Source organism: Chroicocephalus ridibundus, chromosome 7 (assembly GCF_963924245.1).
Source record: "Chroicocephalus ridibundus chromosome 7, bChrRid1.1, whole genome shotgun sequence".
NCBI lineage: Eukaryota > Metazoa > Chordata > Aves > Charadriiformes > Laridae > Chroicocephalus > Chroicocephalus ridibundus.
This window is the reverse complement of record NC_086290.1, coordinates 29,715,640-29,742,259: the sequence shown is the minus strand read 5'-3', so window position 1 is coordinate 29,742,259 and position 26,620 is coordinate 29,715,640. Positions and strand designations below refer to the sequence as shown.

The 26,620-nt window shown below is 37.5% G+C and overlaps 1 protein-coding gene across 1 annotated transcript; it reads right to left on the bottom strand.

Moving 5' to 3' along the window:
• Window positions 1–421: 421 nt before the first annotated feature.
• DNAJC10 (DnaJ heat shock protein family (Hsp40) member C10) lies at window positions 422–25,786 on the bottom strand. Its single transcript, XM_063341599.1, has 23 exons — window positions 25,634–25,786; window positions 24,616–24,978; window positions 22,488–22,653; window positions 20,811–20,861; window positions 18,967–19,049; window positions 18,651–18,782; window positions 17,688–17,781; window positions 17,388–17,465; window positions 16,056–16,099; window positions 15,543–15,680; window positions 14,552–14,641; window positions 13,688–13,801; window positions 12,765–12,879; window positions 10,972–11,099; window positions 10,582–10,698; window positions 9,182–9,283; window positions 7,974–8,129; window positions 6,478–6,611; window positions 4,869–4,922; window positions 4,399–4,546; window positions 3,834–3,953; window positions 2,073–2,189; window positions 422–1,534 (listed from the first exon to the last, which is right to left on the bottom strand). The coding sequence occupies exons 2-23, from the start codon at window positions 24,814–24,816 to the stop codon at window positions 1,523–1,525; spliced, it is 2,394 nt and encodes a 797-aa protein (XP_063197669.1). The 5' UTR covers window positions 24,817–24,978; window positions 25,634–25,786; the 3' UTR covers window positions 422–1,522.
• Between the last annotated feature and the right edge of the window lie 834 nt (window positions 25,787–26,620).

Below are 26,620 nucleotides of genomic sequence, written 5' to 3'. Positions count from 1 at the left end.
ATTCTCCACGAAGGAGGTGGGAAGTGAAGTTAGTTAAACGTATGTGCAAAACTTGACCAAAACAGAGTATCTATTAAAGCCACAAAATACCAAAATTTTCATTTTTTACTGTGATTGAGTTTGAAGTTTGATTTGGAGGTGGGAAGGTCTACTTTATTAAATAATATATGCAATACCTTCTCTTCTTTCCCAGATCAAAATACTGCAAAACTGCAAAGCCATAGAGGCAGCCCTGAACATAAGGGAAAAAGCATTTGAATGTCTCAAAATTACTAGAGTCTCTTCCTTTTATTTCTTGCTGCCTTCTTAATAAAATAAATTACTTGTAGATAACAACGTATTTACAGATTTATAATACTCACACTACAGTGACTAGTCACGCCGAACCTAAATACAGGGAGAGCAAGGAGAAAAGTCCATCTGACAAGTTCTCAGCAGCATTTTATTGAAAACACGAAACATTTCAATGTTGAACTCCTAAATGCAACAGACATTTTGCTGTCTTCGTTTCTTGTCTATTGAAAAGCTATGAAAAATATTACTCTAAAGAGGGGGAAGTCTGTTAAGATGTATGAGGAGACATTGCAATGTACAGTGTTCATTATTAAATTAAAAAAGGCACTTGCTCTCCTGCTTGCCTAAAGATTATATAAAAAACCAAACAAACCAACCCCCCCAAAACATGTCTGCAGAGAAAGGAAAAGTGGTAATATCAAAAGAGTTTAAATATGTCCACAGAATACATTCATATTTAAAAAGACAATAATGAAGTTATGACCTAATAACATAAGCAGATGCTTCTATGGCATAGCTTAAATTTTGAAAGTCAATGAAACACTGAGTTTGAAGTCCTTGATTTTTTTTTTGGGATTATTTAAAAAAGAAAATAAAACCAAACCAAAACAACCAAAGAAGCTCTACAATGTTCTGTTCATCCAGGCACCACCACCAGTGCCACAGTATAGTTGTCCACTCAAGAGCAGGAGCAATGTAATTCCATAAACCTGTCCTGCTAACCGTTCTTAATTTTATTTCTTAGCAATTGACTAGACAATAATGCAACCCCAAAGCAGAATAATCATCAGGTGAAACAGTTTGTCTTTCAAATAGACAATCCCTCATCGTGTTTCTGCATTGCAGAGTGGTTTGAGTGCATATTCAGCCACAGGCTGAGTGCCACATTCAAAAAGTGTTTGAAAAGAGACGGAAAAATATAAGGAACTAGTAAATGGGTAGGCAAAAGTGATACAGTCCACATTTCTGTCAACTCCAATGGTTCGCAAGAAGGTAGTTGGTATATCAGAAGAGGGACATGCAGAATTCGTTTGCAGAAACACTGAATGCCTCCACCAAAACCCCACAGTTTGAACAGAATTCATACAGTCACATATGCTCGTGAACTGAAACTAGTTTTCATATCTTTTGTCCTGTCTTGAATGTAATTAGCCTTATATTTTCCTCGTGGTGTCTTCTATATTCACAGCTTCAGAATATTTTGAATCATATCTACCTCCAGTACCACTCAGAGTTCATCCTAGTGACAAGAAAATAAACAATTAAGCTATTCTGAAAGTACAAATAAAAATCAAGATTATTATGTTGTTTTTTCTCTGGACAAACATTTCTTAAATAAAATTTGGGGTGGTAGCTAACAGTTGTGTTTTAGTATCTTCTTTCTAAGTTAAAATGTCACTCCCAATCTTGCACTAGTCAGCCTTTAATTTGGTGCCTGTTTGCTAAATCCAGTCAAAGGATTACACTTAAGGACAGAGTGCATCTCAACCATCTATCTTGAACGCAGCTGCCCCACGGATATCTACAAATTCTGCAAAGTCTTGCCCTAACTGATGTTGCAACTGCAGTACTCTCTGCAACGGCTGTGGGCTTGGAGAACTGAGCCTGAACAAATAACAGTAACCAAAAGAAGACTGGAAGTAAAGTGTGTCTTGTACTATTTGAAGCGACAGCATTTAATACCTCACAGACAAAGAGCAAATACTACAATCATTTTAAAGGGCTATTCTTTACAATACTAAGTCTTCTGCAAAAGGCCCCACAATAAGTATACTTACCTTATCTCTAGATTTTTTTCTTTTTCCTTTATTTTGAATTGCTTCTAATTTTTCATTCAGAAGGTCAGCAATACCTTTTGCGTCTCTGCTGTCTATATATTCGCCAAGAACGCTTTTCTGAAAAAAAAAAATAAAAATTAAATAATTGTGTAACATATTACCCATGCTCTACACTGAACAGAAAATCTGCTTACTTTCAGCTAAAATTCAAGAGGAATGCAGAGACAAAGACAATGGCTCTGGTAGGTTGATTTATGATTCATAGAGATATTTCTGTCTCCATTTAAACAATGCTAATTGTCTTTATAGTAAGAACCACTCTTAGCTACTACTTTTCAAAACTACACAAATTTTGTTGAACTACAAACATTTTGTCTTGATCCTTAAAGAAACCTAAAATAATTGTAGTTTTCTCACATTCATTCAGCTACGTAATGTAGACGGCCATTAAAAAGTCTGCCACTTCGTAATCTACATTCATGAAATCGGTGAGCGTGGGTCACTGCTTTTGGGACCTGAAAAGCCTTTACTCTTTGCCACGGAAAAGTCTCATTGAATTTGAGGGGATTGCGTGAGGAAGGATTTCTAGAACTTCCCATAAGAGATTCAGTTAGAAAAGGAAAGTACAGTTAAAAGAACTGACTTAAAGTATTCAATGCATTCTGATAGTTCTCATCAGCATTTATGTATTTAAAACAATTACTATAATGCTATTGAAATTTAATAGTTTTACAAGAATAAAGGCAACTTCCTAGAAACATCTGTATACTTTTAAATTTTTTAATTTATTACTACTAATCTATTAGTAGGAAATGTACATCTCAACAGTCACATTGATAATTGAAATGGTTTGGTAAGGTTTGTTTTTGAGACAGAACTAAATATTTGTAATCAATTTTCTATCTTAGAATACATAATTTAACTCGAAATTATAATGAAATGCTGTGATTACACTGAGAGAACATTTCTCCTTAGCCAAAATGAAGTTGTCCACGTTTCATTTAGAGATATTTCGCCTGCTTTGGTAGCTGGTGGTGGAATTGGTAAAGGTTGAAAAACACTTTGTCATAGAATCATAGAATTGTTGAGGTTGGAAGGGACCTTTAAGATCATCGAGTCCAACCTTTAACCTACCCTGACAAGAGCCACTTCTAAACCATGTCCCTCAGTGCCCCATCTACCCTTTTTTTAAACACCTCCAGAGATGGTGAATCCACCACCTCCCTGGGCAGCCTATTCCAATGTTTAATAACCCTTTCAGTGAAAAAATGTCTCCTAATATCTAATCTAAACCTCCCCTGACGTAACTTGAACCCGTTTCCCCTCGTCCTATCACTTGTCACCAGGGAGAAGAGGTCAGCCCCCATCTCTCTACAACCTCCTTTCAGGTAGTTGTAGAGGGTGATAAGGTCTCCCCTCAGCCTCCTCTTCTCCAGGCTAAACAACCCCAGCTCCCTCAGTCGTTCCTCATAAGGTCACATAAGGTCACATGAGACTCCTGCAAAATTAAACCCTGCTTCTGGTTAAGCCCACATTTTAGTCACTGCTCTATTAATTTACAATTTATTATTTTTTAATAAGACATTATTAGTGTATCATTGTCCTACTATTTTAAATATTACTGAATTTGATTATTGTATCTCCGGAGTATCTAAATAATGCACTTCAATGTGTCGCAGAAATAGTCTCTGAAGTCTTAACGTGAAATGAAATACATCTAACAGTACCCACTCACCAGCATACACAAAGGAGACAAGTTACCTTTGTTCCTTGGTAGGGGTAAAACTTAACCGTAGGGTAGGCTCTGATATCAGCAGTTTGACAGGTCTGACCATACGCCTGACAGTCTATTTTTCCAGCTTTTATTTTTCCTTTAACAGTCTGAAAATAAATGTTTATTAGAAACAAACTTCAAGTTTCCATGGATGACTGTAAGCAAATATCGTGAATAAGGCAGCAGTGCAGCTAAAAAATAAATGAAAAATGTTGCTCGAATCTTTTAAATATCTCAGAGTAGTTGCGTGCTCGCTTCTCCGACTGCTAATCTTGTATCAGAAGTCGCTACATGTTCAGCGGAGCACTTCTGCTTGAACTCAGGGCAAAGCACATCACAGTTCCAAAGGTCACCCCATCGTAAGCTGAAATTTGTCTCAGTAGAGGGTCTGTGTGTGTGTGCATGGGCAAGAGACCACCTAAAGGCGTGGACTTTCCATGAGAAGGAGGATCATTTCAAGTATGCAATTTTTAGATGATTGCTAAGAAATAAAGTGCTGATGAATTATATCGTAACCATTATAACAATCTGCTAATACAGTTAAAAACCTACCCTCGCAAGGATCTCAAATTCAGGAGCAAAATTCTGGCAAGGTCCACACCAAGGAGCATAAAAATCAATGACCCAGTGATCTTTTCCGTTCAGAACCTTTTCTGTGAAACTTTGAGGAGTCAGGTCAACAGACACTTGTGGTAAATAGCTGCAAAAAGGAAGAATAACAGTCATAATCCATTCAAAACTCTAAACATATCTAAATTCCATTTAAGCACAAGAAAAAATTCCGAAATTGAGAACATTAGGAGTCTGAAAATCCCTACTTTACACTTTGTACGATAAGAAAATCACTTTTCAGAAGTGGTAGACAAAGTAACAATATGGTCTTCAGGAAATGGGTGGACAGTAAGGAGTACACTATTTCTCCACATTTTTAAAGCTTGAGTTAAAAGATGTGGAAAATTTAACATCGTAAATTAAGCAATACACATATCTGTCCCTAAACAAAGTTTAATGCAGTAACTTACCCCAATGCCCAGCCTCTCAGTGAATATGAATCCCTGTGCCATCCATTGTAGCTACTATAAAAAGATGGAGAAGAAAACAAAAATCCGGTTGCACAGCAGTTTCAATTACATTTAAAAAAACCCATACTCTGTAGACTGGAAATGATGAAATAATGAACTTAAATGCATATCTTTTATGACATATTTCTACCTTGCTTTCAAATCTGCATAAATAAAGTTTCATTAATAAAATTCAAAGATACAGATTTAAGGACTAGAAGATGAAGAGAAGAATTCTGCGTCAAGAGAGTAAGAAACTTGATTTGGAGCACGTAAGCTTTGAGAGCTAGAACTATTTTGAATAAAGGATCTCTGTTAATAACTCCAGATAAAATTGCAGGCTCTAAGAAACGTGAGAATTAAATTGAAATATCTTAATACATTTTCTAATTGATGTTCATTCCTTACAATAAAACAACTATGAATTATGTAAGTTTCCCTCAATTTGACAGTAGGAAATACAGACAAAATGGTTACTTGGACAAGGATTTATTATTTGGACTTTCAGGGCATTGCATAGTTCTGAAATTCCAGTGACGGGTTAGAAGAAAAGATTAATTCAGGATTCATATCCACTAACCTAAAACATTATAACAAAGTCTTTTTCAATAGAGTTACCTGGTCAAAATCTGACTTGATAGTTTCTGGTGATCTTTATTTGAAGAGACAAATTTCCTTATTTTTGCAGGAAATAGCTGACTTATAATTAAGTAATTATAAGTAATTTGGTACTTAACAGTTATATTCACCAACTTAGTTGTTTACAACAAGAAAAAAAGTAATTGTGCGTTTAAGAGAAACTTTATCTAGAAGAACTAAATAAAAGCAAGTGGTCCAATGATGAAAGCTACTGAAGTTTGCTATTAATGCCTCTTCATTGTAGTGCGTACCGTTTATTATCTGCCAGCATTTAATAGAACTTTCCAATTTGTAAAATAATGGAGCAACACATCTGCTATTTCAGACTGTTATCTATCTATTTAAATACGCATGTGCTTCCTAAAAATCCCTGGATCTTCACACAGTACTGTGAAATGGAGGGGACAGGCTGTTTGGTTTTTGCCAGATTTCACTTCCCATAGAATTTTTTTTTGTTGTTTTATTAATGATTAATGTTCGCACACTAATGATACAATGAATGGGATGGCTAGATATATGACAGAAAATTTTTGCAATGGTGCTAACAGCCCGTTGGCAGCGAGGATGATCAGATGGCTACATCACTCTGTTCTCTAAAGATAAAGCTACAATCAATTAGGCCTAATAGTATTTTTATATTATATGATTTAAATCATCTACTTTAACCGGCAATTGACGTTAGAAAATTGGCAATTGATAAAGAAAAAGAAATACAAGTTAAGATTCCTGAGGCAGTCTCAGTTGAAATTACTGAAGTGAAACGACAAAACAAAATAGCACTAGTTTGAAGTAACAAAGGCAATAACATGTAGGACAGTAATATCGTAACAGCCTATTTTAAAATAGTGGTGATGAACATTTTCAACAGAAGATGTATATTCATCTTGTTCCACATCATCTAACATTTCCCAAACTGAAGTAAACTACTTACTAATATTGATGAGCTGTGTTTGATTTTTGAGGAAAGAGTCTTATTTCAGGATATCCCCGGACACTTTCTTGGTGACAGAAAGAATAATATTTTTGACAATCCACACTGCCTACGCTGATTAATCCATTTACCATCTGAAAAAAAGAAGAAAACCTACAATCAAATATGCTAAGCAATAATACTACAATTTCAGCAATACTTCAATTTAAGACTTAATCACTTAGTTGGGGAAAAAACCCAAGATTATCACAAATCTCTCTTTCCTGTAAATGGCTCTATGGTATCTAATGGGAGCCAGCCAGCCAGGTACGTTCCCATCATGCACATATATTTTTGTATAAACTGCGTGCACGTGACTCATGAGACACCTACCTTGCCTCAAAGGCACATATCAGGGTGGTTATTTAGTATAAGGACTAGCACATTACCATGTTTCCTATCACAGGCTCAGTAATTAAGACAGATGCGGGCACAGTGCGGATGGCTATCAGTCGCACGGTTGGCCTGCATCTTGAACACACTGTATTTGTTGCAAATGCCCAAAACCACCGGGCGTGGGCAGGGAAGCTGATGATTACTGAATGTGCACCAGAAAGCTAATAATACTTCACAGACATTTGATCAGAATACAGAATCCTGGCTAGAACTCCTAGCCTAGGTGAGTTCTAAATGTCTGAAAGTCACAGACATGTTTCTAAAGCCCTATTCCCCCCCCCCCCCCCAAATTTCTAGTTCAAATTCCTGGAAACTCGTCCAGGAAAACCCAGATGGTTGTCAGCAAAGTAATATTACCTTTGCAAGTGAGGAAACACTGTAATGACCTTGCAAAACAAAAATATCATCCCCAATCCCAACAATTCCATATTGAAATACATGTAATTCAGCTGACAATCAGCTTTGAAGTGGATGGTATTTAACATTTATTTACTTTCAGTGAAGAAAAGATGTCAGAAAAAAATATATTCCTAATATAGGAAGTAATTAAAATGGGTAAGATTGAACTCCTTTAATCTTAACGTCAAGTCAGATTTTCTCCGAGTTCTAAGTGCTATCTTTAAGATGACTAGTGATCATAAAGAATACTGAAAACAAAGTGGCAAATTATTTCAACCAATTCTTATCTAATTTATGGATAAATCTTTTTCATACTTTGTTTTAAACAAATGCAGAGCTGTTGTCTATATAAAACACTAAGCATCAAGGAAAGTTAGTTACTCTAAAGTTGGAAAACACATGTATCAACAGGAAAAACTGGATTACAGTATCCATGTAATCAACCTTTTTTAAAAAAAACAAAACAAAACAAAAACAACCCCAAACAAAAACTTTGTATTTGAAACAATATAAAACTGTCAGGTAGGAATTCCCTGTTTAGCCCACAATATTAATCACTAGACTTTCTCAGCTGACAAATCTTTATGACAGCAGTTGTACCATCTGAATAATTCCACAGAACGGGACACAAAAGCAGAAAAAAACATTTGAATGTCATTTACCCTGGCCATTTTTTTCCATTCTGGCATTAAAGCCTGACAAGGTCCACACCACGGAGCATAGAAGTCAACCATCCAGATTTCCTCTCGTTTTCTTCTCTGAACTAATTCAACAAATGTCTCCGGTGTTAGGGAAACCACCGATGGATTCCTAAGATCCTAAAGTAAAGACAGTTTATAGATATATACTCTGCAACAATCAGGTATCCCTTATCTAGCACCACCACATATGAACAGACTGTACCAAAGTCTGAGAATGCCCCTCTTTGAGTGCAGTTTGCTTGCTGCTGTGGTAGGGAAGACTTCACACCACCGAAAGGCATGGAAGCATCAGAAGTCATCCCTTCAGCCTAACAATCATATGCCTGATTTGCTGAGAAGAGCCAGGATGCAAAGGGAGGTTTTCTATCTCCTCTCCATAAAGGGAAGCAAAAGGCAAAAAATCCAGCTTACCTGGCAAGACCAGGCATTATGAGACTCAGCAACGCTATTTAGGCTGGGACGCAGAAGAATACATATGGTGCACTAGGGGCCTCTGAGTATCAACTGCAAAAAACTGATCTCCACCTGTTCCTGCATGTGTGCTCTTAAACCTGCTTTTTCTGGGCTGCCTGGAGAAAGCTTCTTCAAAGAGTGGAAAACAGCCTGCGCATCTAGCAGGGAGAGAACCTGAATGCCGGAGGAAAGATGGATGCCAGAATTCTGGCAGCAACAATGATAAGTATCAATGATGATTAACGTTGTTACATGATTTGCAGTTCTGTGAGTTAAGGAAGTCCTAGAAATGGCTGAAAAGCATGGAGGGCAGCAAGCTGACAAAAACATGAACCTCCTCCTATGTCAAGGTGTGTATATAAGGCATTTTTGCCTTAATATTACAGCACTTCAAACTTTTAATTCCTTTATCCTCTCTATGAGATAGAAATCCTTACTATCACTTTTCAGATTGGGAGGGATCTTAAGTTATTTGTTCATGACCTCAAAGAAATTACGTGACAGAGTAGGGAAATTAATCCATTAGGCGTCAAGTCCCTGACTGACAGCTGCTGCATCACTTTACTTGCCCGAAGTTTTTGCGCTCTTTATCTTACTAGTCTAATTAATTTAAAAAAAAAAAATAATTAAAATATTAGACTTTTCCAACTAAAGAACATGTTTGTGGGTGAGCTGTGTACAGAGCACGACTGCAACAAGGATTATAATTTACATACCTCTATAAACTCCAAGATCTGCTCAGCAGAGTGATGTCCTTCATATTCGTGAACATCAGACTGGTTGAACACAACTGTCGTTGGATAAGCTCGAATGTTATGCTAACAAAACAGACAATAAGAAATGGCAAGGAATTACTAGGTTTCTTGTACCTTCCTTTAACTGCCGTGAGCATTGGTGGCTCAGCCCTGCTACCTATCCGGTTTGTACAGTGCAACTGCTCAGACGTACATGCAGGTGGGAGCTGGAAACCATTACAAATCAGTACAGAAAAGATGCCAGCTGTATTCAGAGATGGCATAGTTTGTTCTGAATTTAAAAAGCAGCCAGGAGTTCTTTCGCCATGCTCCACAAATGCAGGAATTAATCCACGGGCCTTCTAAGCCTTAACTTTAAAGCTATTTCCAGTCTTCAGGTGAAAACACTTGTACTGTATCAGTAGCGGTATTGTTCAATATTGAACACAGATGCTTCCATGATTTGAATTCTTCAGTGTATAAACACATCTAAATAAAACTTTAGAAAGCTTGGTGGTTTTTTCTCCTCATTTTTCATGTGTTTTAAGACACTCACATGTTAAAGATAATACAAACATTCTAACATAAAAAGCTCTTGTGAACAATAAAATGTGCAGCTGCAGGAAAGCTGTCAAAATGTACTATTTTCTGGAATTTGGGAAAAGTAATGTCAATAATTTCTACCATGATAGATTTATTGAAGCAGAAGTTAAGCAAATTTAAACATGGAAAATTAAGGAAGATTTAAAAAAATAAAATAAAAAATATTTTTCATTCCCTTGCAATATCTTTAAGTAAACGTAAACTCATAAGTAATAAACTTTCTTTTACTTTGAAATTGATCCTGCACTTAAGTACTACGAAACAAAAAAACAAGTCAGTCAGGGTGAACTGAATTAGAAGTGGTTTTGCAGGCGTCTTCAAAAAGTGTTATATCAATATAAAACTTGTATTTTAAAATGTTTACTGTTTCTTATCCTCTCATGTAAAGAGCAAAAAGAATGCATGTATGTATTTATATACTCACTAGAAAAAACTTTCCGAGTCTGCTTTAATTCTTTTTTTTCCTCTTAAAAAAATCCAGGAATTATTAAATTCTGACACTTCAGAGTCTTCCAATAACACTATGAAATCAGAGCAAAATGTGACCTGTATTTTGCATTAGTAGCATTAGTATATTATCTGTAGCGATCACATAGTTTGCTCCTTCGAAAAAAATTACGATACAAACGTCCCGTTTGGTTTACTACCATTTAAGAAAGTAATATTGTCTGCCCCAATCCCCCTACCCCCAGCTAGAAGAAAACAATATTCTTTGAAAGTTTTTTGGAGGTTTTTGGTTTTGGTTTTTTTTTTTTTTTTTTTTAGTTTCTGCAGCTTACCGTGTTGCAAAGCCCTTCATGGACAGTACAGTCTAGCGTTCCAAATTTCAGCTGACCATAAAGATGTTTTGATGCTTTTCTCAGCTCTGGTAACAAAGCTCGACAAGGAGGACACCACTAGAAAACAAGACGCAAATAAGCGCAATCGCTTTCCCCACAGTTGGCTCTCAGAAGAGCATAAACTGTTTGAGATGAATAATATGCTGCTTTGACAACAGACTCCACTAAACACAAAACCCACGCAGTCTAGGAACTAGCGCTGCCAAGGAATGGGAAATTACAATACCATCTCGTGATGCTGAAGGACACTTTCAAGATACTGCTGGTATTTCGTTATATAATTACATAACAGATTTTAGCAGAAGGGAAATACAGATATTAAATATTTACCGGTGCAAAGAAATCCACAAGCCATGGTTCCTTTTCTTTGTCAGGAAAATTCTGAGGTCCCAGTGTGATAACATGAGAGTTGACGCTTTCTTTGGCAAATGCAACAACGTCATATAAGATCTTCTTTCCTTCAAAGAACGATGTAGAAAGGAAACTTTATTTTTCCCTATGAGAGATCTCATTAAAAAACTCAGTGACAGCAACAGGAGTCCTTCTGTTCCCTTGACTGATCTTTAAACACAGCCTGCTTAAATAAATTGAACCGGTACCGTCTCGCTTTTTCTCAGAAAGATAATGTTGAACTGTCCAAACCTACATAGGTAAGACATACTCTAGGTGATAGTTGACATTTGGCTAAATATTAAACTGGATATTTACCTAATATTAGCCAAATGAATTATTTATTTTTTTTTTGGTGACAGGACTACTGGCTGTTTTACCATCTTAGTAGTGTTTGTTGGAATTAAAAAATTACTATTCTAGATACACTTGCCTTGGCAATGGTATTGACACAGTAAAGACTTCAAGCAAAATAAATGACATTGATAAATCACAGCTTTTTAGGTGTAACTGAAGTTCTCTTCATACCCTTCATGTACATATTTGTTAGCAGAAACGAGAGTTTTGTCTTGAAATGAACTGAGAATAAGAACTCCAGGGTAATTAAATCTGAAGTCACTGCACAATAACTTAAGATTTATTACTGTTCTTAGATTTTAAACTGTTGAAGCCCTCCAACATAGCATATAAAACCCCCTGATTCTTTGAAGTATTGTATTGTTATAAATAATAGAGTGAGATGACTATTGGCAAACATTCCAGATGCCATCTATTTTGTAAATAGTAAACCAAACCATTCAGAAAAGAATGTATGTACTACAGCCCAATGTATTTCTCTCACACTATTTGTAATCTATGCCATTATAAAAAGATCTAAGAACGCTCTACGTATACGACCCTTTCTTGGCTTCTCTGCAGGAGTGGAAATTTTAGAGGCTATTCCCCCTTAGATATGACTAATGTTTTGTAAGCGGTGAAAAACTTTTCTCCTTTCTTCTTTATTACAGTACTGAGGTTCTGAATGAATTCTAGTAAGCTGTTTCTAATACTTCAGAGGCTCAAAAATGAGAACCTCATCCTGCATAATTGTCTTGTGCTGCATTCTGGATAAAGCTACACCTATTGCCACAAGCTACAGTTTTGCTTCAGGCTCCATTCTTCAGCGTTTTTGAAGCCTTTCAGTGGTACACAGTAACATAGTTCCAACCCTTCCTGTAAGGAAACTGCTACTTTGGAAATGAAAGTAAGTGGTAAAAGTCTCAATATAGATTTTCTTGAATAGATGTCAAGAGAACATGGGATTAATTTTAGTGCAGTGACACATGAAATCAAATCTAAGTTTCTCAAGTTGGCAGCACTGTAATAACTAGGACGTTAAGCCTCTATGAAGGGTGTGCCTTACAGCATTCTTCGGTTATCCTACCCAAAGGAGAAGCAGTCCTGATCAGCTTCAGAGGTTTAATTTGTATGTAATTATGTAAATGACATTGACATAGACAGAACAGTAAAAACAAAATACATCTCTTGGCATCTGATGACTGCTTACCCGTGAAAAAAGGAAAAAACAAAGGAAATAAGTTTGTGCAAGGCTACTGTAAGGTCAGAGAAAAAAAAAAAAAAACAGTACTAAAATTACAAAACTCTTCTTTTGGGAAAACAAATGCAGTTTGCCAAAGATAGTGTCCTCTCAAAGTGATTATGTAATGATTTAAACTTGCCAGAGTTTCCCTTACCGTGATGAATTTCATAATCTCCAGTGCCCTTTCCTTTGAAGACTGCTAAACAAGGCTGATAGACATACAGTTTGTTGCAGATCGTTGGTGAGGAAAGACAGTCAAACTTGCCAACCTATTTAACAGACAGTGCCATTTTAATTAAGCCATCCTAATGTATATATGTTAACATATTTTGAAAGGCAGTTAAGAGTTAGGATAGATTCATTAAAAAAAGGATAAAATATAGAAAAGAAGTAGCCTTTTAAAAACAACAGAGGTCTTAAGACAGTCTTGTAACTATGGTGTTCAAGGAAAACTACTAGAACAGATATATTAGGTTGTTTGCTAATTTTTAATTTAAAGACCGAAACAGGGAATAAAGTCTTAAAGAATCCTCTTTTTCTGCCTCCCCCCTCCCCCCAAACAAAATGGCAAGGAAGCAAAAAGACACCTAAAATAAACGTGACATTGAAGTTCTTCTAGTCGATGCAACAATTTTTTTTTAAAATACATACCTTATAGAATAACACGATCCCTATGTCTTTAGTACAAAGTTTAAATTTAGTTTCCTTTTATTAAGAAAAATTTCAAGATAATTATAGGGTTTTCCGAGTAATTAAAATACAGTTTCACATACATCAATTTGATGTGGAAGTGTTAACTTTTAATTGTTAACTGAACGGGATCTGCAGCGACATTTCCCACGAGAGAGAAGATTTAAAAGACAATCTTTCCTAACTACTTTTAAACCACTCAAACCAGATGAGAAACTTCATTGCTTGCTTTGAATTAAAAGCTTTACTACAGAGCTAACATCTGATAGTGTATCTCTTTCAGTACCAGGTAGCAGGTAGTAGTAACAACTAATAATGATGAAAAACATCCTGACTTGTTCTCTGAATGTAAATGGTATTTAACACTAGGTGAGTGAGCAGTCTTACCTGAATATGTTCATCCTTAAGTAAAAATTTAAGTTTCTTAAATTCCTGTACATTTGATTTATCGCTCTCCCCAAACTGGAAGAAAAGCAGCCATCGGTGATGAGCCAGACGGTCCTTTAAACAAAGGGAAAAAAAACCCAACAAACCACAACATAAACAGAGGAAAAAAATATATTATTCCCAACTTAAAAATTCGTTTTATCTTTTGTAAATGCAAATGCCCAATTATTCATCTGATCTCTGAGTGACCTCCTCCACTCAACAAATCCTTTCATGTAGTCCTTCTAGTAAACTTCATTTTTCTGCATAACCAGAAGAGAGAAAAAAACCCCTGAAACAAGCTGGCTACATGCTAACCTCTATACTTTTGTTTCCATGTGTTTCCTATTGCAGATCAAACTGCTAAGTGCTGCTACAAGTGTGAAAAAAGGTTTCCTTTTTTTTTTTCTCCAAGACACGAGAAACTTTTATGATTTCTAATTTCAGTTCCTACATAACTTATCATGGATTAAGAAGTCTTGTTTTCTTTCTTACACCACTGACAAATTTAAAATAGAAGTCTCTAAAATGTAGTCGATTTAAAAAATAACTAGAAAATCAGTTGCAGAGTGAGTTGCAATGGCAATTTCTGTGTTTTTTCCTATTAAATACATGCTCAGCATGTTTTGCTAAACAGCAAAAGTAAATGTAGACAAACAATGTTAAATAATTTTGGCTTCTTTTTTTTTTTAAAAAAAAGGCATTTTGAGTTAAATAAATACTAGGCTGTTGTATCAACAGGATTTGAAAAATATGAAAAGTAATGATAAAAACCTATAGAAATACATTATCGAAAGGAATATTAACATATTTTTTAAAAATTACCTCTAATGATGCTGCAGAGACTATTTCAAAGTCTGGCAGATGCTGCATTACTTCCTGATATATTTCCCTGGCATCCAAGGAGTTAAGAAACTAGGAAGGAAAGTTAACTACGTTTATTATAAGGCATTACAAACATCAACCTGATTGTTGATGATTACTACTCAGTGTCAGGAAAATTATTCCGATTTGTTCCTTTCCATCAACTGAAGAGTACAGTTAATAGTATGTTATTTGATCAACTTCTTTTTCATACATATAGTTTCACAAATACCACTCTAAGAATACTGCTTTTTAGCTTGTTTTCCCACAATATTAAACTCAATATATTGTATTTTGTCTCAAATTCAAATTTCAAACCAAATTTTCTAATCAAGTTTACAATATTTCCAATCAACTTTTACAGCCTTCCTTAATTGCACGATACAGATACTTAAGTTTTAGTAATTCTTTAAATTTAGGAAGTAATATGAATCTGTAACTCAGAGCTGATAAGTTACAAGATTGAAAGTAGGCAGGTACTCTGTTCAGAGCAGCATTTCCTAAACTTGTGATATGTGGGGCATGTTCCTTGTGGAATAAAAACTGGGGGCATGTGGCAAATCTCCCAAGCTTGCCCAGGACAGCTGGGTAGCAGCTTCAGAACCAGCTCTTGGGCCGGTGAGAGTGCACATCCCACCCCCGGATTCCCACAGTGGCTGAGGGAGGCTCCTGAGGAGGTGGCTGGGCAGAGCTCCAGGTGCTGCTACTGCAGCCTGCTCCTGTTCACTCTCCCACAACACTGAGGACCGCTTCCAGGGACCACTGCCTTAGCTGCTGGGAGGAATAAAAACTCATACCAGGGCATACAAGCTTGGGGAAAAAAAAAAAAAAAAAGGCAAAAAAGCGTGTTTTCAGTTGTATATAACCAATCTGGAAATTATTTATACATTCCTTTGTCACTGTCAGCACCTTATTTTATCTAAATACAGAACGGTTGAGAAACAACTCGTACCAAAACACCTCCTTTCTCTTTGTTATTTATGGTGGCTCCAGGTGGAAAGTATGCTGTAGTGCTAGATGAGATATCTAAATTATCACAAAGCTCACCCTGGGTGCCACAGTCCATCCAGCCTACATTAACAAGACCTTCCTGTAATAAAAAACAAACAACCACAAAACAACAAACACACACACACAAAAAAAAAAGAGTATTTTTTAATCTCAGGTTCAGAAGTGCTTTTGAAAATCCCAACACAAGCAATTATATACAACATTTAGAAAATGGAAGGAGACCACAATGTAATTCACTAGTTAACATTAATTCATATTTTATAAAATTCTTTAAAAAATTAATGTTATTCCAATAGCTACTAAGTCAAAAATATTTCACTCATTTGAAAGTTAATGGGCAAAATCTTGGTTACTGTAAACTCAGTCAGAGCTTTGGCTACAACTTCACATTTTCATTTCTGTTATTTTGTTTTAACTGTAACAGGTAATGCCTTCAAAGTGAAATGCTGCTTACCAACATGCCAGCTAGCTTAAGGCGTGTTTGGTAACTCAAGCAATCTGCAAAATAAAAATGATTTATTTACAAACATAAAACTTCAAATTATTAATGCACTAAACCTACTCTTTGTTTAGAATGACCCCTTTCCTCCCTACAAATGTAACCATTTCAAAAGGCATGCTTCCTGGCTATTTGTCTGTCATTTCAGTGACTTGAAGCTGTAACATCTAGTAATCAGCACATGATGGTTGTCCACACTAAGTTCAAAATAACATGAATAACATTCTCTTGCTTCATCAACACAGAATCCTCATTTTAAAAGTTTTAATATTTTATTTGCTATACTAACACTGACCTTTAGAATTTCTTCTTAACCAATGTTTCAAAAAAACCCCAAAAAACCACAAACAAACCCCAAAACCCAACCCAAGAAGTATCTACATACTGTCTTGGAATGAGATTTCAATGGAAATATAGATTTTCTGTGATTCAAATAATAACTCACTATAATAAATACATCGTATGCTCTAATTACCTATCCAGACTTTGAATATTTACCTTCTGATGCAGATTTTTTTCTGAAATAAGATGATGCATCAGCCTCACTTTAATTGGACAAAAGTTGAAAACTTAATAACAAAAGGACTACAACTTGAAATCAAGCTATTTACAAAAGTAAATCCAAGACTGCAGCTCCAGTTATTTGGTTCACAGAGCAAAGGTCTCTTCATAAGACCGAGAAATCTTTATTTGTCAAAGGTGCAGTGCATTTACTTAGCTCTACCAGCTAACCAAAGCAACTTTCTCATATACCGTATCCAATACTGGTCACAAGAAAGTCAGTGACAAACAGCTACAAAAAAAAAATGCAAATCTAAACTCTGGCATGACATCAGCCATAAGACCCACTTACTATGTCCAAACCTAACTTAAGAGAAAATATTCGGCTAATTTTTGAGTATTGGTGGTTTAATGGGGAGATACATCCTTTCTTCTACTGAGCACCATGACAAGCCAGCACACACCTGTGCAATATCTGTCGTTTGCGCTTGAGCTGGAAACTGCAGTCAGAGGCCTTTTCTGCCAGTTCCCTTCCTGAGGGGTTACACTTGAGTGCTGCTGTAACGACCCACGTGACATTACAAAAGCACAATAGCGTAATGTTTCTATTAATGTCCTTTTTGTCAAGCTGCCTCTAAAATGGAGCTTAAATGACCCACAGTCCAAATACTGTGATCATCTAAGATGTTGTACAACTTTGTATTAGAAGCAAAAGGGATTATGCCACTATCGGCAAAAGGTGCTTTTTTCTGTTTGCCTTATTTGAAAAGTATTTAATACACCTACCCCCACGTTCAGCACAGAAGGTGATCAGCCAACCAATGCCAGACGCAAATGAAGTTTCAATGGCATTAACAAAATTTCCTAAGAGTGAAACAATTTGCATCAGTTCGTGACTAGTTAAAAGTGACTATGAGACAAGAAGGTTCTATATTTACGTTAGCAAATTACAAAAACTATTTTTAATCACAAAAGTAATACTTGGCAAAAGGTGACGGATTCAGTTGCACACATAGTTTCTGCCATGTGTTATATTGTAAAAGCAATTTCAAGAACAATACTCCAACCAAAATATGTGAACATTACCTGCCCATAACTCAGTGACTGTGCTTGTAACATATTGCATGGCAAAGTTCTTTAAGCTCTCTTTTGATCTGTCTCCAAAATATTTCACTGGTTGCTATAAAAGACAGAGAATAACATTTATAAAGTTAAAAAAAAAAGAGGGACAACCACCCCAGTACCTACTGTTTTTTTTATAACCGTGCTTATGCACCTGCAGGACTGCTCCTTCCCCCCACCCCCAAAACTTAATGCTAACTGTTCTCTCCTTCCCATATTGGAAAGTTTAGAACTTAAATTTTGTAATATGTTTTCTTTCCAAGTCCAGCAACATAAGGATAATTGAGTTTTAGAAACACCAACTCCCAATGATTATATTTCTATTGAAATAAAAATTGCTTGCATCAGTCCATTTAGTGTATGCACAATCTCTGCATTCAACCTCTCAAATCTTATCATCGTCAAGATGTACCCAACTATTCAAGTGCAATTTGTATGCCACCCTTGGCACCATGACTTAACAAGCAGCTATACAGTGGGATGTACGTAATGCAGCTAGCATGAAGAAAATCTTGTGCAAGGAATTTCCACTTTCTTTAGGTACACGATCATATTCTTTATAGACTCAAAACAACAGACTATTCTTTGTATTTGAAAAGTCTGTTACAATACTGTAAGAGAAACTGTTCAAGTAGACTTATTGCTTTGCTAGGGCACCACTGCTGACAGTATCATACCGAATCAGAAGTGATACGTTGCACAGTAAAATGATTCAAAAAAAGCACTGTATAACCAGACACCTATTTTTGAAGTTAACTTTCTAAATTAATTTGACCAAGGTGAAGGAAGAGGAAAAACAATTTATTAAAAGCAAGTAATATATTAAACGGGAGATCTTGATATAAAGATCTATGATTGAACAAGTATTAAAGTAATACTCTTCCACATTTCAGTCTTTCTAAAAATGCTTGAATTTTTATCACTCACCATTCCAGTTTTGAAAACATACAGACTTGGATAACTGTTAATCCCTTTAATTCGACAAAGCATTCTATTGTCTCCACAGTTGACAGCTCCAATGCGTATTACTCCATCCATTTCCTTTGCAAACTCCCTCCACTAGAGAAAAAAGGAGGAAAAAAAAGGGTATTTTCCTCTGAAGATATAGTGAAAAATCAGCACATTTTATTCCTGGCATCTTGAATTGCCTTTGGTTTCAGCTTCAGTGTAAAAATCCACTTCATTAAGTTTTATGCTATTAAAAACAATGACTTTTCAGAGTTAATTTGCTTGTTATACATACCGTAGGTGCTAACTCATGGCAGTGGGAGCATCGAGGAGAATAAAAATTCACAAACCACAGTTCTCCTGAGTTAACAGCAGCATCTAGATGGAAAGAAGAAAACTTAAGTAAGTAATGCACATCTACAATGTAGTTATATCTAGAATGTACATTTTTACTATATTGTTTTCCTCAAGAACTGAATTAAGTATTTATATGTCAGACACAGTTAGTAACAGTAACTCAGATGGGATAAAGATCGCACCTCACTCGCGCATACTCGCTGTTGTAGACAAGTGCACAAAAATTGTATTTCACAGGATATCAGCATCCTGGACTTTCAACATCTGTTCTATTAAGAAAAAATTTACTCTCTACAGATTACCTAGCTGAAATGTGTGATAGTGTAAGTCTGGTTACCCTAAAAACAAAATATGAGTCCTAGAAGAATTTTGCCCACTAGAACTTTCCATTTCCTCATATTACTTCATGTATTTTCTGGGTTCCACCAGACAATCTTCTTATGTAGAATCCCCTGTCTAATAGGTTATCCTGGTTTCAGCTGGGACAGAGTTAGTTTTACTTCTTAGTAATTGCTGTGAAAGGAATGTCAATAATGCGTATTGTCTTCATTGTTGCTAAGCGATGTTTATGCTGTTCAAGGACTCTTTTCAGCTTCCCATAGAAGCTGAGAAGGAGCACAGACAGAACAACGGAATGGCCAATGAAATATTCCATACCACAGATGTCATGCTCAATATATAAATGGGGGTTGGCCAGGGGAGGGGAATCCATGATCACCGCTCAGGACGGTGCCAATTTACCAGGCAGTGAGAGTAACTTGTGTCATGATTATTATTGTTATTTTCCTTTTCTGTTATTGTTTCTATTAAACTGTCTTTATGTCAACCCATGAGGTTTTTTCCTTTCCCTTTCCCCTCCTTTTCTCCATCTTCTCCCTGCCCCTGTGGGGTAAGAGGGAGAACTGTGTGAGCAGCTGCAGAGTCCTAGCTGCCAGCTAGGGTTGAACCATGACATAGGTGAAAATGCAATTTAAAATTGCAAGTTACTGTAATTACTAGAAAAGTCAAGGGAAACATAATTAAATACTTTTGCTTACAAAAGAACAGTAACAAAATATATACACACAGAGGTTATCAGCTTGAATTTCGTGGCTTTCAGTCTCCTCATTTTTTGACATAATTTTTATAGTGAATTTTCTAGATTATATTTGCCTATATTGAAATATCCTTACAACAAGCCAACTAAGGAATGTGTAGATTCTGCAAATCAATTAACCAAAGCAAGACCAGGTTCTCATGGAGAGATCATGAGGTTCTGCTATTAGAACAGTTTACAAAACTGGTTCAGCATATATATCCAGCCTGTACAAAGGAAACTGTACTTGAAATGCAGATGAAAAATCACACAAAATCTACAGAATTTTCTCTCTAGTATCTTAGCTATAATTTTTAAAGTGGAAAAAAAACCCTGGATGACGTCCTCACTGAAAGCATGTTTCTATCAAGTGCATTTTTAGACAGGACAGCAAAAAAACCAAGTAAGGATAAATTAGAAGAAACAAAATTGTAATTCAATTAATTTATTCTTACAGATATCACAAAATATCTTTCAAACTTAATCTAAACCGTTTATTGATATTGATCTATTTGCTAACCAGCATTTACCAGGAAGTGATAACGGTTTGTTTTGGGTTTTTTTCCCCCCCTCATCTGAACATGATTTTCTGACAGCTTTTTGCATAGATATGTAATATAAGTCTATAGATATACAGCTCAGAATGTAAAAAGTGTTACTTTGAGTTGCCACATTGTCAAACAGATAGCTATTTATTTAAAACTTACCAAATTCTCCTCTATCCAAAGTTATAATTTCAGGATCATCATCATAAATACCTATTAAAAAAAACAATTGCTTTTTATTTTTGCCATCTTTAAAATGAAGAAACAAACTATCGTCTTATTCACGAGACAGAAAACAGTACGCTTTAAATTGAACTAGTAAGCTGGCAAAGATAGTCTCCCATGCCCTCCATGCTACAAAAGCTACATTAGAACAGAAAAGTTCTTTTGGTGTTTTAGTAGGCTAGCCACTGAGTGAGCAGAGAACTTGAACTACCACTGTTATGGCAAGAGTATTAGAGGTAATATCAACCAGCTGTCAGCTTAAAATTCAAGAAGCTTCAGCTCTCAGTGGAAGAGCTCTATGTAACATCTGGAAGCTTTCACTCCTTTTCTGAGCCTCTGGTTATCTAAACCATTTAGATCACGAAGGTGTTTCAGCCACAAGCTTTTCCACTAACAGAATGTGTGTACACAATGGAATAAAGTGCACGGAATAAAGGTAAGGAAGACAGCTTTTCTAAAAAGCTATCCAGTCCTACCTAGAACATCACTACAAGACAGTCTACTGCTTCAAGTACACAAGAAAAGCAGTGCAGAGATATGAAAAATACTATTAGACAGCATTATATTAGGCTACTATGGCTACAGATCTTTTACAGTACCTAACATGGTGAGATGGCATTTCACCTGAGGTATACAAGGATTAAATGCAAATAAATAATTAAATTAATTTCTACAGGTGATAAAGTACGTTTTATAGATCATATAATGTAATACATACACTCGCCCATCCATATGTATAAAATATGTATATTTATATATATATATAAAAATACAAAAATATAGATATTCTCCAACTAACTGGTAAATAGCCATTCAATGATATTGTTTCTCAATCAAGCAACTTCAGACAGATACAATTTTGTAAATCTGTTTATTTGAAGAAGTTTTAGGGTAATTTCCATATTCTCCTGTGACAGTTGCACCTCTGCTTGATTCAATTTCAATTTGCACAGACATTGTTTTTTTTTTTTTTTTAAGAGGTTGGGACATAAATCAAACTACACCAGAAAAAAATTTTGCCAAGGTGGAGGTTCATTTCAGCTTTTTCTTTCATATCAATCAGATCGTGTTCCTCAGCTCCCTATTTTAGCTTACTCCTGTTAGAGTAGCTCTGAGAACAGTTCATCCCAGCCTTTCCCTACAACTACCTAAAATTTGTCTGGACAAACATTAAATAACTTGTCTCAAGATCATTTTAGGTACAATTCTGTTGGTATTTTTTCATTTTCTACTACCTCTTTACTGATCTCTAATTGTATAACTGCATATAAAATAGGCTTGACAGCGCGAAAATCTCCTCTCAAAATCCACTTAAGAATACTTTAAAGAAAAAAGGTCTTCCTGCATTAAAGCGTTAAAAAGAATACTGAAAAAAATAAACAGCAGGAACAAAAGACTAGGTAAACAGATTATTATATTTTTTTGGTAGCCACTAACAGGGTAAATAAAAGATTGGGTCAAGAGAAAGAAAATGACCGCTACAGAAGAGTAACAGAGCAGGCAGAAATCTGGAGAGGATATGTCAGAAATGCATAAAAAGATCTGATATAGATCCAAGTATTACATTTACTTGTGACTGTTTTAAACAAATCACAAACATACATCATAACTTACCAAAATCATAGCGATAAAAGTGCCAGCTTTCATAACGACCTCCTTGCTGCTGATCTTCGAGACCTTTCTCTCCGTATTTATCATACTTCTTCCGTAGATCTTCATCTTTAAGTACTTCATAGGCTCTATTTATTTTCAAAAAATTGTCATGTGCATTTGGATCATTCTATGTAAGAAAAACTATAATTAGTAAGTAATTAATAAATCATATTGTACATACAATGCCAAGAAAATAATATTTGGAAATATTTTTATATCCCTACTGAAGATGACAGTTGTGATGAAAGCAGGCATTACACAGTGATCTCCAAACAAACTACAGTAAAGTTTTCCTTTCCTGAAGCCAGATGCATCTCCTGCTCATTTCATCCTCACAAAAGTACCAACTGAAATACCAAGTGAATGAGTAGGAGGCTGTAACATTCTCCACTGACCTCACTTCTTTCAATTCTCTTTCTTCAATTGAAGAAAAACACCCAAATACTCAAGAATGAAGACTTATCACCCCTTCTGATCTTATGGTGTAGACAGAGGCCCCCTTGTTATTTCAGAAGCATTCTGGTTCTAGGTAGCTTTGGAATTAGAATGGTGAAAAATCTGCAGACATATTTTAAAGCCCAGTTTGGGTTCTGAGCTGGTGCAGTACAACAGTGGTGAGCAAAATCTGTGGTGCTCTCCCAACGCTTTTTAACTTTTAACTTCTGCTTACACGTTTCATTCTAAAGACACTTTTTCTTAAAGGTTCTTCACTTATTTACGTAGATATACATGAAATTAATTACCATAATGGAATCTGTGTAATGGCATCATCTTCTATACTGTATGTTTTCTCCAGTACCTAAAGGGGGCTTACAGGAAGGACGGGGAGGGACTCTTTATCAGGGAGTATAACGATAGGACAAGGGATAATGGTTTCAAACTGAAAGAGGGTAGATTTAGATTAGGTATTGGGAAGAAATTCTTTACTGTCAGGGTGATGAGGCACTGGAACAGGTTGCCCAGAGAAGTTGTGGATGCCCCATCCCTGGAAGTGGTCAAGGCCAGGCTGGACGGGGCTTTGAGCAGCCTGGTCTAGTGAGAGGTGTCCCTGCCCACGGCAGGGGGTTGGAACTAGACGATCTTTAAGGTCCCTTCCAACCTGAACCATTCTATAATTCTATATATTATTTTTAATGTTGAAAATAAGATATTGAAAAATCTTTAGTAGTATTTTAGTAGCATTCGCATACTTGGAAACTACAGAATTTGACACAAAGTGGTATTGTTTTGAAAAATATCAACACAGGGAAATCAAACCTTGTAGTTAATAGTTACAAGTTGGCATTTCTAACTTTGTTGAGATTTGGCTTTCTCTTTGAGCTTTGTCATGTTCAAATCCATTGTAAAACATGAGTGCCTCAGAGGCTTCCATGTACGTACTCCGTGGGTGGGCCCTGAGCTCCTATGGAACATCGCTGTCTTCTGGGACTCGGTGAAGGTGAACATATAAAGATCCAGACCCTCATATTTCCTGTGAATTTCTGATAGTTTCAAGAAATCTTGAGGAAAAACTGATTAAAATTTAAAAATTATTTCTTTGTACTTCAGAAAATATGGTGGCACAGACTGAGCCATTCCCAGTCTTTTCTCTCTAGTTAGTCTACAGTTCCTTATTACCCTCCCTCGTTATGCCTTGGCAGTTCCAGAATTTCTGATTTGTCCTGTTTGATACTTGGAGACTGATGTCTCAGTACAGGCTGGTGGTGTTTGCTGTTTAGATGAGACTTCATGTTAGGGAAACAGTAAGTTCTCCTAAGCTAAACGGAAAGAGAGAGACTCATCGGTTTACCAACAAGGTAAATGTAAGTTCTCATCTATTTACAAAAATATAATTGAGAACTGATCTTGTATCTTTTTTTTTTTTTACTACAGCAATTTAACATGGCCCAAATTCAACACAACCATGTATGATCAGTCTATCTCTTTTTGTCAGTTTTCTCTGCAGAAAATCTGAGCTGAACCATGTTATCAGATGGTTACCTTACTTCACAAGAACAGAGAAACATTTTAGATAAATTAAAACCACTTTTTGTTTAAAAATTAAGATCCATTAACGCAACAACTTTGACCTGTTAAAGATGTAACTTACCTGATTCTTATCAGGGTGCAACTTTAATGCCAGTTTTTTGAATGCTTGTCGTATTTCTCTACTACTTGCTTCTTTGGATACTCCGAGTAAACTATAATAGTCCTGATCAGTGCACACAAAAACTATTACACATACTAAAAGTAGCAGTAAAGATCTTTTCACATATCTATTATAATCTCCTTTGGCTAGGAAGAACTCCATTATGAAGCTTTTGGAAAGTTTACGGGTTCTGATTTCAGCAGACTTTGGGAAGAGTCTCCAGCAAATCCGCCAGCGTTCAGAGATACAGCCACATTTTATGACGAAGCTCTTCAAAACGGTGCTTGTTCTACTTCACGTCACAAGTCTTGCAAGAGTTACAGCCTATAAGAAGAGAGGGGGAGAAAAGCAATTAAGTACATTTTCCTATTTATTCAATAAATACACGTTAGTAAAGAACCCCATTGCCAGCTTGCGCAGATTGCACGTGAACATTAAGTTTTTTGACAGCTAATTACCTGCTTTCTGAAGACCACACAACTGACAGGCCATCTCTTGACCGTGTGTATTGTGAATGAGGTAATTAGCCAAAGTGCTACTGAATGATACCACACACGGGTCACTTCCACCACATCAAAAAAAAGCGGTTTTAGTACCGCTCGCTTTTCCTTCAAACTTACTTTCAGTGCGGCAGCGGGACACGTCTCCCGACGGGACCGGGCAGCTTCGAGCCCGCAGCCGCTGCGGGGCGGCGGGAGGGCCGCTGGGCAGGGCGGCGGCGGGCGCCCCTCGCAGACGAAGCCGGCCCGACCCCGGGGACCCGCCCCAGCGAAGGGGGGGCCGGCGGGAGGCGGAGATGGGCCGCCGGCTGCCACCCGCCGCGGCCAGGCCGGAGGTAACGGCCCCAGGGGGCTGCGGCGGGAGAACGGGCGTGCGGCGAGGGACCGCCGCCGGAGCAGGGTCGCCGCACCGTCCCTCCCCGCTGGCGCGGCCTCAGTGCTGGGCGAGCCCCGAGGAAGCGGCGCGGCACGGCTCTTACCGGGCTGCAGGGAGGGCAGCGGAGCCAGCCGGAGACTCAGAGCGGCGGGAGCCGGCGGAGGGAGCGGGCCAGGCGCGGAGCAGCATGGGACGGCGGCGCCTTCACCCCGGCGCCGGGCGGAAGGGCGGCCCGTGCCGGGATCCGGCTCTGGGCCGGAGGCGGGCGGGGCGGCTCCGGGACTGACGTGGCCGCCGCGCCCATCTGGGGTGGGGGCTCGGGCGCTCCCTGCCGCGGCGCCTCAGGGAACCCCTGGCGGGGTGAGGGCTCTGGGAATAAAGAGGCTCGAGTGGCAGGGTGGAGGAGGGGAGTGGTGAGACTTGGCTGCTGAGCAGAGCCCGCCACAGGCTCTCCAGCCTGTGCCCTCAGCCCTGTCCGAAGATGCCTCGCAGGTCTCCATGGATAAAAGACAGCAAGGGGGTCCATTTCCTCACAGGACCTTTCCCTGCAGCTCTAGGAGCTGCTCTCGCCTCGGCGGGGCTGGTGGTGGAGAGAGGCTGCCAAGGCCGGGTGGTTGGACCACGGTGGTCTCGCAGTTGGTCATTTGCCTCTCCTGACACACGTCCACAGGGGTCTGAAAACAAGCAGGCCTAAGACATCACCGAGGCTTCCCGCTGAGCACAGCTCTTCCCGCTGGGCAGAGGACAGTGGAGAAAACACCACACAAAGTGTAACTGGGGTTGGTGTTCCCCTGCCGGAGGGCACTGGGGTGCCTCTCCTCATGGAGGTGAGGCCGACAGCTCAGTGCAGCACGTCAGGCCGAGGGCTGTGAAGGGATTGAGGGGTGGTAGGGTGCTCTGGGGGATGGGGTGGACTTCTGAAAGTTCAGGTAACGGTTAAGAACTGTTGTGCTTGCTGCCAGTTATTATTTGTGGAGACAAAAACATACTTGTTTTTATGAACAGGGCATGGAAAGCAGGTTCTGAAATGCATATACACTACAAGAAAACTTTGCAAGAATTACATGTTTTAAAGATAATTCGGGATTAT